The 13,502-nt window shown below is 43.3% G+C and overlaps 1 protein-coding gene across 2 annotated transcripts in view; it reads right to left on the reverse strand.

Annotated features, from left to right (window-relative positions):
- Positions 1–13,502, reverse strand: part of LOC141777019 (ephrin type-A receptor 3-like) — a 98,878-nt gene that overhangs the window by 49,165 nt on the left and 36,211 nt on the right. For both annotated transcript variants that reach the window (XM_074650938.1, XM_074650937.1), the window contains exon 6: positions 339–494. In XM_074650938.1, coding sequence (XP_074507039.1) covers positions 339–494 — 156 coding nt within the window. The remainder of the gene's footprint in view (positions 1–338; positions 495–13,502) is intronic.

Genomic DNA, 13,502 nt, shown 5'->3' on the forward strand with positions numbered 1-13,502 from the left:
ATAGCTAACAGACATGGAGGTGTGTGTGTTGTATCGCTGGTGCTGTGCAAACCAGCAGCAGCTGAGGAGGAGGAAAATGCATGGTGGGATTATAGATATAAATGGAAAGCAGCCATGCAATGTAGATTCTTACAGGAATACATTGCAAACTAATTAAATAACATGTAATCCAATCATTGTTACTTAATGCCATTGTATAACCAAATGCAAATATTTGACTACAGTGAAAGCACTGAATACACAACATGGTATGAAATCAGCTTCCGACTGTATAACTGTGTTTGTAGCTAATGACATGTTCAAGTGTTTGAGTTTTTGCCAGTGTTTGTATCACTCACGTGTGCAGGCCATGGAGCGCGGGTCGCCCTCGGCGCGGTAGAAACCTTTCTCGCAGACACACTCGAAGGCTTGTTCCTGTGGGGACGAGCTGTGAGGAGGGCATTTGGTGCAGTAGGCATCTGTGGCTGAAGCCTTGTAGGTACCAGGTCTGCATGCTGGAGCGAGGAGACAAATAAACACAGGGTCAGATGCTGTGCTTTTTTTTTTACCCTTTAAGACTTTTTCCCTTTTTCATGCATCGTCGAAGTCTGTGAAGTTATGGCAGTAATGCTTTTATGGGATTCCAGCTTCCAGTTTATTACAACTTGGGTCATATTTTTGTAGATCGATTCTGTCAGTCACCGTCACATTACACTCGCCAGAGTAATTGCTGAGCTCTGGGAACAACATTGCTAGAAACTAATCGTGATGATGCCATAAATATGTGAAGTCAGATGATCAGAGGGGGTTTAAACAAACCCTCCAGGGTCGCCACACTTAATGGCAAATGGTGAAACTATTTCCCTGTTGTAAACATCCATCACATTTTACAGAGCGACTTCCTTGTTCAACTTTGACCTCACGTACTGTACCTTCCGCAGTTGTGTGGGCTACAATGATTAATCAATTAGTTCTCAACTATTAAATTAATTGACAACTATTTTGATAATTGATTAATCAGTTTGAGTAATTTCTTAACAAAAAAAAGTCTAACTTCTCTGATTCCAGCTTCTTAAATGTGAATATTTTCTGGCTTCTTTACTCCTCTATGACAGTAAACTCGATATCTTTGAGTTGTGGACAAAACAAGACATTTGAGGACATCATTTTGGGCTTTGGGAAACACTGATTGACATTTTTCACGATTTCCTGACATTTTATAGACCAAACAACTAATCAATTAATCGAGAAAATAGTCGAGAGATTGATCAACAATCAAAATAATTGCACAGCCCTCATGGTCACACACTTTTCCCATGTGTTTTACAGACCTTTCAGGTACATTCGTTTTCAGTTTTACCTCTAAATAAAGTGGTTTGAATAATCTAGCTAAATCGTTGGCTTGTTAACAACCCTGCTAATGTTTCTTGCCCTGTCTGACTTTGTTGTAGTGATGTTGATTCTATTGCACGTCTGTCCGTCCTCGGAGAGGGATCCCTCCTTATTTACTCTTCCTTAGGTTTCTTCCATTTTTCCCTGTTAAAGACTCTCATTTTTTGGTTAAATTTTTCCTCAACCGCTACGAGGGTCATAAAGGACAGAGCCGGTAGTATGCTGTACAGATTGTAAAGCCCCCCCGAGGCAAATTTGTGATATTGCACTATACTAATATAATTGACTTGACTTGATTTGATGTTCCTAGATCTCAATCAGATCTCACCGCGGTGAGTACAATGTTGTCACAACTGATAGAAATGATACAGAAACTACAAGCATAAAAACAAGGTTGTACAGTAGTAGAGTAGAAGGGCAAACAGATACTCAAAAAAATAGAAAAATGTACAAAACCAACAAACGACATGAGGAGTTATGCTACAACAAAGGTACTATAGATACTGCCAGGTCACGAGACGTGCCGTGCAGCACCCTTTGGCAAAGAACAAGAAAACAAAGTTTGATGTAATATATTGTGACATTAGGTCTACGTGAGATCCTTCCACATCAGGCTGGAGGCCTGTATATAACCACAGGGCCGTACAGTACGATAACACAGTGCAACAGCAGATCAACTGTCATTCCGGTTATATAAGCTTTAGATCTTCGGGCAACCGGGGGAACAAAAATACACAGCCGCAGCCACGGCAGTAGTCACAATAACATAACATGACTATTGCTACGGCTGTTAAAGTGGCTGCGTATTAGTCATTATGTGGAGTCATAAAAGCGGGGAGGGAAAACCAGGCTTCCGCTCAACATGGAGCAGTCTGCTGAAATAGATTGGGGACTCGAATGATTTCCCTTTTGCATCCATATGCAGTAAAAATGGAATTCCTGACTTTCCCTTTGGTAATCTGAATATAGATTACGCATGTATTTATTTATACATTCATAGGCCTGGTATTCCCAGCCTCGCAAACCCTTTTCTGCCGGCGGTAAATAGCATTACGGTGTACAAAACCCTGCGTAAGAAAAATGAGGGTGTCTCAAATGCAATTCGATGGATGCCCTGTGTGTATGTATACATGTGTGTGTGTGTGTGAATGGGTTGGATCAATGATGCGACAGAGTCCGCCAGGTGCTGATTGCATGTTCGTGTGCCGGGCGCCCGCGTGCGAGAAGGTGTTAAGTATGCGGCGTGTGCGTGATCGTGTGTGTTCGCTTGCTGATTGCTTGTGCTGCTGGTGAAGGTCACGGATTTAATCAAGCTACACGTCACTCGTCCCAGAAAGGCTGTAAATTATCATGCGTGTTCACAGGGCACACGCGCGTATGTTCAACGGCGTGGTTAACCTGCCGGGTAGAGGAATGGGAGAGTGGCCTAAAAGTAGTGTGTTTTCTCACTGTGCAGGTAAGTTCTTCCACCTGGACGCTGCGCTCGCTCGCATGCAGACAGTATTTTTAGGCAAATCATTCATCATAGGGGAGCAAAGTCCACTAGCACAATCCCCAAAAGACCTGAGAGAACACTGGAGAAGGGATGTGTGTGTGTGTGTGTGTGTGTGTGTGTGTGTGTGTGTGTGTGTGTGTGTGTGTGTGTGTGTGTGTGTGTGTGTGTGTCTGTGTGTGTGTGTGTGTGTGTGTGTGTGTGTGTGTGTGTGTGTGTGTGTGTGTGTGTGTGCGTGTGCGTGTGCGTGTAGGTGCGCAAGAAAGAAAGAGAGAAAGAAAGAAAGGAAGGAAAGGGAGTGATAATTCTCAAAGGGTTTCTGCTCTCCTTCCTGTCAGCTTCCAAGGTAATGGGTGCCTATGTGCTGTGCTAGTGACTGTGTGTGTGTGTTCCTGTTGGCTGGGGCTGCAGGAGCAGGGTGGAAAAGCAGCTTTTCTCCGGGGAGTTTCATCCGGAGAGTCCTGGCTCCGGGCGCTGGCCAGCAACAGTGGCACAATGAGACCCCTGCGCTAGAGGACAGACAGGGCGCCCCGTGCCAGGCCTGGCGTCCGAACAACTCCCTGATCAAAAACTTTCCGCAAGAATGGCGGCTTGGCTGCTCCGAGTGGAGCTTCCTTCTTCCTTCCTTCTGTTTTCTACTCTGCTTTTCCACCTCCTTCTCACTCTTCTCTCTCACAGTCCCCCTTTTTTTTTTTCTCTCTCTCTCTCCTACTTTTCTTGCCTCTTTTTTCTTTTCTCAAGCTACTCCCCGTGTGTGTGCCCCATGGGAAATGTGTGACTTGACTTGGTTCCCTTATGATTAATGATTTACCAAAGATATGAAAAAGGGACAAGAAGGCTGAGGCGGTGAGATGGTGCTCACATAAACATGCACTCACACACAGAAGCACAAAAAAAGTTTAGTCGCAAAAACTATGTTGTAGAACGATGAACTAACCCCAAATTTGCTAAAGTAACAGTTGACAACGCTGTACAGTATATAGGGTGTGAGTGCATGTGTGTGTGTGTTTCTTCCAAAGACAAAGAGTGGCCTCAGATCCAGTGTCTTATTAAATATTCATCCGGTCACCAGAGAGACTTAGTGTATTTATGCCAATCGATAGCTCTTAGATATGATATAGTACTGCTACTCAAGACACACCCTCAGTCACCACGCGCTGATTGAGAAAGGAACATCCCAACCGTTTCCTCTGGGAAAACACTGTACACACTATGAGCTGATTGAGCTCTATTCTACTCTTTTTAGGGCTGCAACTACTGATTATTTACTTTACTTGATTGTAAAATGTCAGAAAATAGTTAAATAAGCCTCCCCAAACTACATGGATATGTATCTAAAAAGCTGAACTGATCAATATATTTATAATAACAATGGGTCAAATCACTGCGTGTAATGTAAATAGTGTCACTTATACAGGAGTGACGAACCCACAGGGCATTTTCAACTCTGCGGTTCCCCTCACCCCGACGGAGCTTTTTAGCCTCTCTTAACTCATTCTTTTTTTGGCTCAGGACGTTACAGTTTTGGTTCACTTCCACCACACATCAACTACGTATCCAGCTGCAGCTGTTTTCAGCTAAAAAGTTCTTATAAAACCAACTAAACGCTACCTGCCCAGCACCAAACAGCAGACAGACGGAGTTAGCGGCGAGCTGCTAAACATAGGCTACATTACAGATCGCATACTTTTTACTTTTTACTTTTAGTACATACTGCAGCTGCCCTTACAAAGTATGTACTGTTGCATGCAGCATGCATACAATTGGGACATACTTCTTCAACATTTTGCCTTGAGGTTTGACCCTCTTGCTCATATATCTGCTGCAGAGGATCGTGGGTCAGAATAGCCAGAAAAGCATGCTGGCTTGCATATTGCAAAATGCGACCGGATGTAGTAGAACATCCTGGTACTTTTGGCATATTGCATTTGACATACTATGTATTTGGTACATACTAAATATTTTTCTGGCATGCTAAATAGTATGGTAGTATGAGTTTTGGAACGCACAGATAGTGGAGCGTTTAGCAGCTGAATAGACGATGGAAAGCAAACCAGAGGTCAAAGGAAAGGTCACCTGACGAATGCAAGTCAAATCTTGAATGAATGCTAATTTGCTCCGTGTCTGCTGGATGATTAAGCAGGCAAAAGTTTGCTAACATGTCAGCCATACTAATTTTAAAGGGGGGTAATATGTCCATGTTGGCAAAAAAAGAAAAGAAAAATCTGGTAATACTGCTTTTGCTTGATTTAGTGACCAACAGTGAAAAACCCAAATGTAACTTATTCTTATTTAAAAACACATACAACAAAGAAAAGTATCACATTTCCGAAGCTGGAACCTGTGAATTTTTGGCACGTTTGCTTGATAAATGACTCAAAAGAATAAATTATCATCTAAATAACTTTCACTTGATTGACAAATTCTAGTCTGTGCACTTTCGTTCTCACTCACTTCTCACTTCCCCCTCATTTCTGACAGTCCAATTTTAGTCCATAGCATGAAATGAATGTGATCTACATATTAGAATAAGCCTCCGCAGAGAGAAGGAAGCCAACTGCACTGACACAGTGTGTCTTACACACTTTACAGTTAATTTAAATTATACTGTTAAGGGGTCATGTATAAGTATGGAGCTGAGTGTTTAAGACACACCAGCGTTAAAGATAGAAAGTAGCGTGTGAATGACAGAAGCTGCTGACTGTACTGGAGGGAGAGAGTTCAGAAAATGTATTCAGTTAATGATGGAAAGGGCCTATGCAGATTCACAGTCAAGTGCACCCACAGAAACACAAGCCCGACCTCTCGTAGTGAAAGTCATTACATTCTAATTACATTCAACCAGGCGGCTCGGTATACGTATGCAAAATCACATCAGAGGCAAGTTTTCTGAAACAAACACGTCCTCTGCCTGGCTGGCAGCCTTCTCCTCTCCTCTCCTCCACTTCCCTTTCAAACGTTCTCGCTAGTTGAACTGTTAATTGCTCCGTTCTCTTGCTTTCTGTCGCACTCTGGGTCAAGTCAAACATTGGCTCCCTGCCGGCGTCACCATAAAGGGCAGACAGAGGAGAAACCTGGGGGGTACGCTGAGTGTGTGTGTGTTCTTTCGAGAGGGATTCATAGTCGGAGGTTCATCTCCCGTGGGCCAGTGTGAAGCTTGCTGGCCCATGGGAGATGAGCTCCATAATGGTCACCATGGCAACAGGCTTTCAAGATGGAACCCTCCTAGAACCCCTCGAGTGCCACAGCTCCTGGAGCACAGAGCAGCCTGTGTGTGTGTTGTGTGTGTGTGTGTAGGCTACCCGGGCGTTAGTTGAGGCCAGCTACTTAAAAATTGATACATCAAGCGTCAGTGGAGAAATCTGACGAGATTGAATCTGACGTCCTTTACGGCCACCGGGGTCGCATCTGTGTATGTGTGAGTGTGAGTGTGAGTGTGTGTGTGTGTGTGTGTGTGTGTGTGTGTGTGTGTGTGTGTGTGTGTTTGTGTGTGTTTTGCGCTCATGTGTACATTCCTGTGAAACATGATTTCGGTCCAATTGACATGTTTTCATGCTAAACAAACTTTAAAGGGGACGTATCATGCTCATTTTCAGGTTCATACTTGTATTTTGGGTTTCTATTAGAACATGTTTACATACTTTAATTTTCAAAAAACACATCATTTTTCCTCATACTGTCTGTCTCAATATACCTGTATTCATGCTCTGTCAGAAACGCTCCGTTTTAGCGCATTTCAACAGAATGGCAATGAAATTGCGTTGCTAGGAAACAGCTTGGGCCCATGTTTACTTCTTGTCAGCTGATGTCATTCACATATACTAAAATAAAGGAAATAAACTGGGACACATTTAGTGTGTTTACGTTTAAAACTGTAAAATTGGTCTAAATATTGTAGATGTGTGACATCACAAATGTACAGAAATCCTAACGGCTTGTTTCAAACGCACAGTTTCTGAATACAGGCTGTGTGTATTTCCTCTGTGGGTTGAGTGTTTTGATAGTTTCACAGTATTTATATGTCACTTAAACCTGCTTTAAAATATAAAAGACATGAAAATCTCACTTTTTACAATATGGGACCTTTAACAAAAGTAAAAACATAACTGTACCTTTTATATATGGAAAAAAACATATACACATTTACAGTAGGTACGATGAAATCAATATATGCTTACTGGTACTTACAAGCTACAGAAGAAGATGACACATGAGTAATATGTGTGTGTGTTTTTGTGTGTACTATGTGGGTCTGTTTATAGAGTAGAGAGCAGAGCAAAGTACATGAGTGTGTGTGTGTGTGTGTGTGTGTGTGTGTGTGTGATAATGAGGACGTTTGTGTGGAACAGAGATGTCAACATCAGAGTGCAGCTTCCTGCTGTGATCCTCTAATCCCTAATCGAGTTCATAACAACCTTTAACACCATAATATTCACCATAACTACTAATCCTGTGAAACACACACAATTCCCAAGCCTGTTTGCCTGTTTTGACATTACATCTGCTCTCTTTCTTTCTTTCTTTCTTTCTTTCTTACTTTCCAATCTGAAGAATTATCATCATAATATCTACTTATTAAACTTTAATGACCTCATATTGTTTGCTCTGTATGAACAATAACTCAACTGCATTAAAACATTTCATTGCCTTAACGTTTTGTTTTCGTTATGGGGCATCATCACCACTACAGAAATGTTGTAAAAACAGTGAGTTCATTATAGTTATATACTGTATACGCTAACTCACGGGTTCTCAGAGATGCTAAAACCATCTGACCTCTCATTGAAAAATCTCACTATTAGTTACTGACGACAATCCACAAAAACAATGAAAAGAAAACACAAATATATACATCTAAACATGGATTATTTTGAGTAACACTAAGAGAAAATATTATATCAGCAAAAGTAAGATATCTTAGAGATTGATAAAAATATATTGACATTTTTCACTATAAAATACTTAACCTATGGTCATAAGAAATTAACATGGTTGCCAATTAGCGACACTAATTGCTACTCCAGTTTAACCAAATTATTAAGTCATGTCACGTACAAAAAAAACATAATTTGCGTTACAGAGCACCTTACCACGTTTGTGTGGCGATGCAGGTTTGCACTGCAGTAAGTTTATAATGAAAGGTTATCTACTGGGAACATTTGCACATTTTTAGTGCATGAACTTTTGCTCACTGGTCCAGAGGATCAACACTGTGCCTGCCAGCATATTGGGTCGCAGTGGAAGGTAAACCCACCTGAACTAACTTAACGAGTGATCCCAGTATTTGAGACTAAATATTGATTTGTTTGAGTGTTTTAGGCCAGAAATTTAGAGATTTAATATTCCCCATCTGAATTATATTACTTACAGGAGGGAAAAGGCTCTGAAAAAGCTTTTATATCAGGTAATGAAGCCAAGGGACATACTGGTGCATAAAAAAATAAATGCATTTAAGTGCATAATTACAGCAAATGACGTCATAAAAACGTATAATAAAATGTGTACAGACAGTCTTTTAATGTTTGTCATGGAGAAAAATCCATCTGACCAAAGAACAGATGTGAAAATAGCCTTCCATACTAATTATTAATGATACATACTGTATATTTTCAAATGTGGGGAAACGGGAAAAAAAGATATTATGCTCCCATGAACATATATTCAATTACCCCCAGTGATGTTTCGAGAGTCAAGCTCTTCTTCAGACAGCTCTTCTTCTCCTTGTCTGAAGAACAGCTTGATGCTTGAAACATCACTGAGGGTAATTGAATTCATGGGAGTATTATCTAGTGTGCAGACTCTATATTTTCTGTCTGAGAGAAAAGTGTCCTTATTATATCTAATCAAAAGAATTTCAATAACTATGCTTCAATAATTCTTTTATTTTGTGTGTGTGCTGTGTCCGGAAATGACCTTATAATCCCAATTCAACCTCTACAAGTCATCACTACAAGAGAAAACAAATGGGGAGATATACTTTTGCCAGACTTTTGTTGTTATGGAGAGGCAGGATCACGTGACTGCAGAGAGGACGTGAGATATGAGCCATGTCCACACAGAAGACACAGGCCTCTATGATTGACACCTCAGGACTGTGTTTATAGCATCTTATGACTACTCTGAACCACACACACACACACACACACACACACACACACACACACACACACACACACACACACACACACACACACACACACGGCCAGACCGGATATGAAATGGTTTGTGATGTCCAGTACATGAAGCACATGAGTACACTCCGGCTTCTTTCTGATCTACTCTCTGTCCTCTGGACACCAGCCAATTACCGCGAGCGGCCAAGGGGAACTACGAGATGAAGCTCTCCCCTCTTCCTCATTCTGTCCATCACTTATTTCTTTCTCTCTCTCTCTATTTTTCTCCTTCTCCATCTATCTCCCTGTTTGCCCACCTGTCTATTTCTATTTTTTCTGTCTCTGTCCTCTCTGTCTTTCTTGTTCTCTTTCTGGCCATCTCTACTTTAGTCTCTCTATTTGTGTGTGTGTGTGTGTGTGTGTGTGTGTGTGTGTGTGTGTGTGTGAGTGAGAGAGAGTCTGCCTTTGTATGTGTGTCTTATTTCCCAGTGGGCTGTCTGTCATACGTTGACCCTGACCTTCTCCAGAGCTCCTGCACAAATATTTACTCTCTCGCTGACAGCCCCACACACACACACACACACACACACACACACACACACACACACACACACACACACACACACACACACACACACACACACACACAAACCCCTACAAAAAAAAAAGAAAGAAAAAAAGAAAGAGGGAGCTCAATTTCAGTTCAATTAAAGCAAACACACATCCACACACACACTTTTCTAGTGGTAACCCAAGCTGATGGCTCACTAATTTTGAGCCGGGGTGATTATCCCGCAGTGTAAAAACAGATTAAATAGATACCAGGTGTGTGTCTGTGTGAATGGGGTCATGGGCGAGGGACAGAAAGACAGAGAGAGAAGGAGAAGAAGAAGAAGAGAGAGAGCATGACAGGTCTATAGAAGGAGTCTGTTGGGAGTTTGGTTCACAGTCTGAATAACTTACTCTTCTGTCTGTTTCTTTTTTGCTATCAAGATAAAAGACGAGAGGAACACAAAGATTCACCTTTACCTTTTAAACACGAGGCAGTCCCGTCAACACACACACGCAAAGTCTAAATACACAGATTTAAACCTTCACTATAACGTTCTCTCTCCCCAGGCACACACGTAGCTTAAACATCCTCCATAAAAAAACCTACAGAGCTTTAACCCACTATAAACCCACATCCACACATCTCATCTCCCCTGATACACTCAGACACACACCGCGGCAGTAAACGTGCCCACATCGGCCGGCCCCGTGACCGGCAGAGTGTGTGTAGGAGGAGCTGTGCACCTCCTTTCCTCACCCACGTTATTTTCAGTTCATCACTCTCAATAATTCATTCTCTCAGGCGGAGGAGGAAACAAGAGCCCCGTGCCTTTTTCTCTGTGTCAGTCACACTCATGCAGATGTACCTGTCAAGTGGGAGGCCAGATTCTAGCTGTCTTTTAATCTGTGGGTGGGCAACGGTTGACTTCCGTCAGCCACGCTCTCAGGAAAGTCTGCACTCGTATGTTTTATTCCCATTTGAGAAGAACATCACTTAGACTTCAGAGTCATGAACACAAAAGCCCAGAAAGAGAGCGCTTTGTCTCGCCGCCTCGCTGGTTTGCGAGTGTGTGTATACATTGCTGAGTATACATCTCTGTGAATGAATGTGTGTGTGTCCCCAAGTGCCATCCTCGACCTCCCAGTATTACCTTGTTACGAATGAAGCACCCCATAAATAACACTTCCCCACCTACAAACACACCTCCTTGACACCACGGCGCCCATTCAGCGTCGCGCAGGAAGTCAAGGGTGTCACACACAAAAGAGTCCCCTCTTGGAGAAAAATATCGACAAAACAATTAGGTCAATAGGTAGATCTGGTTTATGAAACGGCCTTGAGAGGTAATGACACTCATAGACCGCGATGATGCCCTTTCAGCATAGCGCTGGGTGAAGCAGGGTGGCAGTTTGGAGAGGGATCTTAGCAGAGTCTGACATAAACGTCATGATTTACGCTGCTATTTTTGAGCATGTTTATTTTCAGCTTAACTGAGGTTATACGCTTGCATGAGCTGTGTTAAATGTGTGTTATTTCCTAACACTTGCACATTTTTTGCAATCTGTTTAGTTGTAATTGACAGCAGAGCAGAAGAATGTAGCTTGCAGGTGTATTTAGCTACCTATAAAAGGTGTCAGTTCCAGCCTGCAGCCACTTGTAATACAGCAGCAGCTGGTCTAAACAGCCATGTTTAAAAATGAAACATAATCTGTCACATCTCTCATCGGGTCCCGTGTAAACGTTCTTTGTTCTGGGCCCACGCTCGAGCAGAATATTTGAGTTTTCTGAGTGGTTCCTCTCGGCTGTAAAACAATAGCGCAGCTGTACTGCATACGAAAGCGGCGACAAATTGGACTTCGACCGCGGCTACATCTGTACGTCGTGTTTGGAGCTGAGCAGTAACGCTTGTGTCCAATCAGTCTGACGGGCTGATCGTACATCTGGAAGCCATCCATAAACTAAAAAGAGAGAGAGGGAGGGAGGGAGGGAGGAAGGGAGGGGATAAGGGGAAGGGGTCAATGGCTGTCTTCCTGTTCCTCTGTTTCCTGTTGAGCAGACCCGCTGGCTGCCTGCATGCCTCCTCTGCTTTCTCTCGCACACACATGCACCTTTCTCCAGACCTTTAGATCTTTAAGTGGAGCAAACTCAACACTGATTCAACACTATAGAAATGTGAAAATTATGAACTTTCCCATGAGTGCACACATGTTTATCCCTAACTGGAGCTCAACAGCTTATGGAACACAGTCAATTAATGGCAACTGTACCCAAAGGAGACACTCTCTCCCGTCTACACCTCTCTCCTCTCTCTCTCTCTCTCTCTCTCTCTCTCTCTGCCTCCGTCTGTAGGGAATAGTGCTATATAAGGACGTGAGGAGTTGAAACATGCGTTAACAGTTTCTCAGTCCTTGGCCTGCTTTTCCTCCTTCTCTCTAAGGCTTTGTTCACACGGCTCAACCCACTGCACCAGACTCGGCTGAGCTTTACGAGCTCGCGTCTCGCAAAAAGCCACCTCGATGTCCTCGGGTTTTGTCGCGGCTAACACTTCGGCGGCGCAAAAATGCATCTCGGTACCAAGGTGGTGGCTTTTGGCAACCCTACTCGTGTCTGGCGAGCGAGCCGCCACGGCGAAAGAGGAGCTGTGCTGGGAGGAACTGTGTGAATAGACAATATCTGGGTCAGTGCTGTGTGGGTACGTAGACGGGGACTATGGTGTGTAGAGGATATAGCCAGCGCCTAAGCCTTTGTGATTTTGTGTGTCATTTATTCAAACACAAAAGAGAGGAGATGAGAAAATGAGGGAGAGGGGGGAAAAGGGATGGAGGTTAGGAGAGAGAAGATAAGGGCGTAACGATGTAAAAAGGTGGCTCCAAATAAATGAAAAGTGAAGTCAAACGGACGGACGAACATGTCGAGCGGCAGGAAGACGCGCAGATGACTCGCCTTTACTTGGCCCATATATCCATTTGTCCTTTAAGAACATCTGGCTAGTAATAACACCCTGCTGGCTGCCACTTCAACAGCGTAATGCCCTAATGCCTGCAGCATTGTACATACATACACACACACATTGCTTGTACTGTATACACACAAAAATCTCTTGAGTTGCTCTTGACTTGACCGCCCACTCTCTGCCTACCCACACCTTCTTGCTCTCAAGCTCCCTGAGCTGCCACCAAGAGAAGAGCAAAGAAATGAGAGGTGTGTGTGTGTGTGTGTGTGTGTGTGTGTGTGTGTGTGTGTGTGTGTGTGCATGTGCATGTGCATGTGCGTGTGCGTGAACATACTACATGCAGGAGGGAGCGTTTGACCTTCAAAACTCTGTATGTGATCAACATAAAAATGCTCACTTTACCGACCGCCTCGACTGTCCACACACACACACACACACACACACACTCTTCTGGTGAAAGGATAGAGGCAGAGATCAAGCTCTGTGTTGGAGAGGCAATAAAGAAAGGCAGGCTCCCTACTGAGCTTTCAACACACACCTACACGCACACACACACACACACCGCCCTCTGTAAGTGAGCTCAATCTCTTTCACAGGTGCGAAGATTAGCCTTTTCCTACATCTGTTCCCTGCTCAAACCTTTCATTATGAACAGAGGCTGCAATCCTCTTATGAGATATAAAATGTAAAAGTCAATTGTGTATGTGTGTTTGTCTGTGTGTGTGTGTCTGTGTGCGTGCGTGCGTACGTGGTCATGGTCTTTCTTTCATTATATGCGTCTGAGTGCATATCTTGATGGAGCCCTCGCAGCACATGTATCATATAACTTTCACTTATCTGCACAGAATGTGAGTCGTCTCGCCGAGAACAAACAAAGGCTTTTTACTGTAAATCCTTTCCTGCTGCGCCGCGGTCGGAGCCAGGTCCGATCGACTGGGCGGCTGAGCGGCAGGCCTTTGATCGCCCGCTCGTCACTGGGCAGACAGAAAGTCGAATTCCCCTCCACAGGTTGAGCAATGT

The sequence above is a fragment of the Sebastes fasciatus genome, chromosome 11, assembly GCF_043250625.1.
Source record: "Sebastes fasciatus isolate fSebFas1 chromosome 11, fSebFas1.pri, whole genome shotgun sequence".
Classification (NCBI taxonomy): Eukaryota; Metazoa; Chordata; class Actinopteri; order Perciformes; family Sebastidae; genus Sebastes; species Sebastes fasciatus.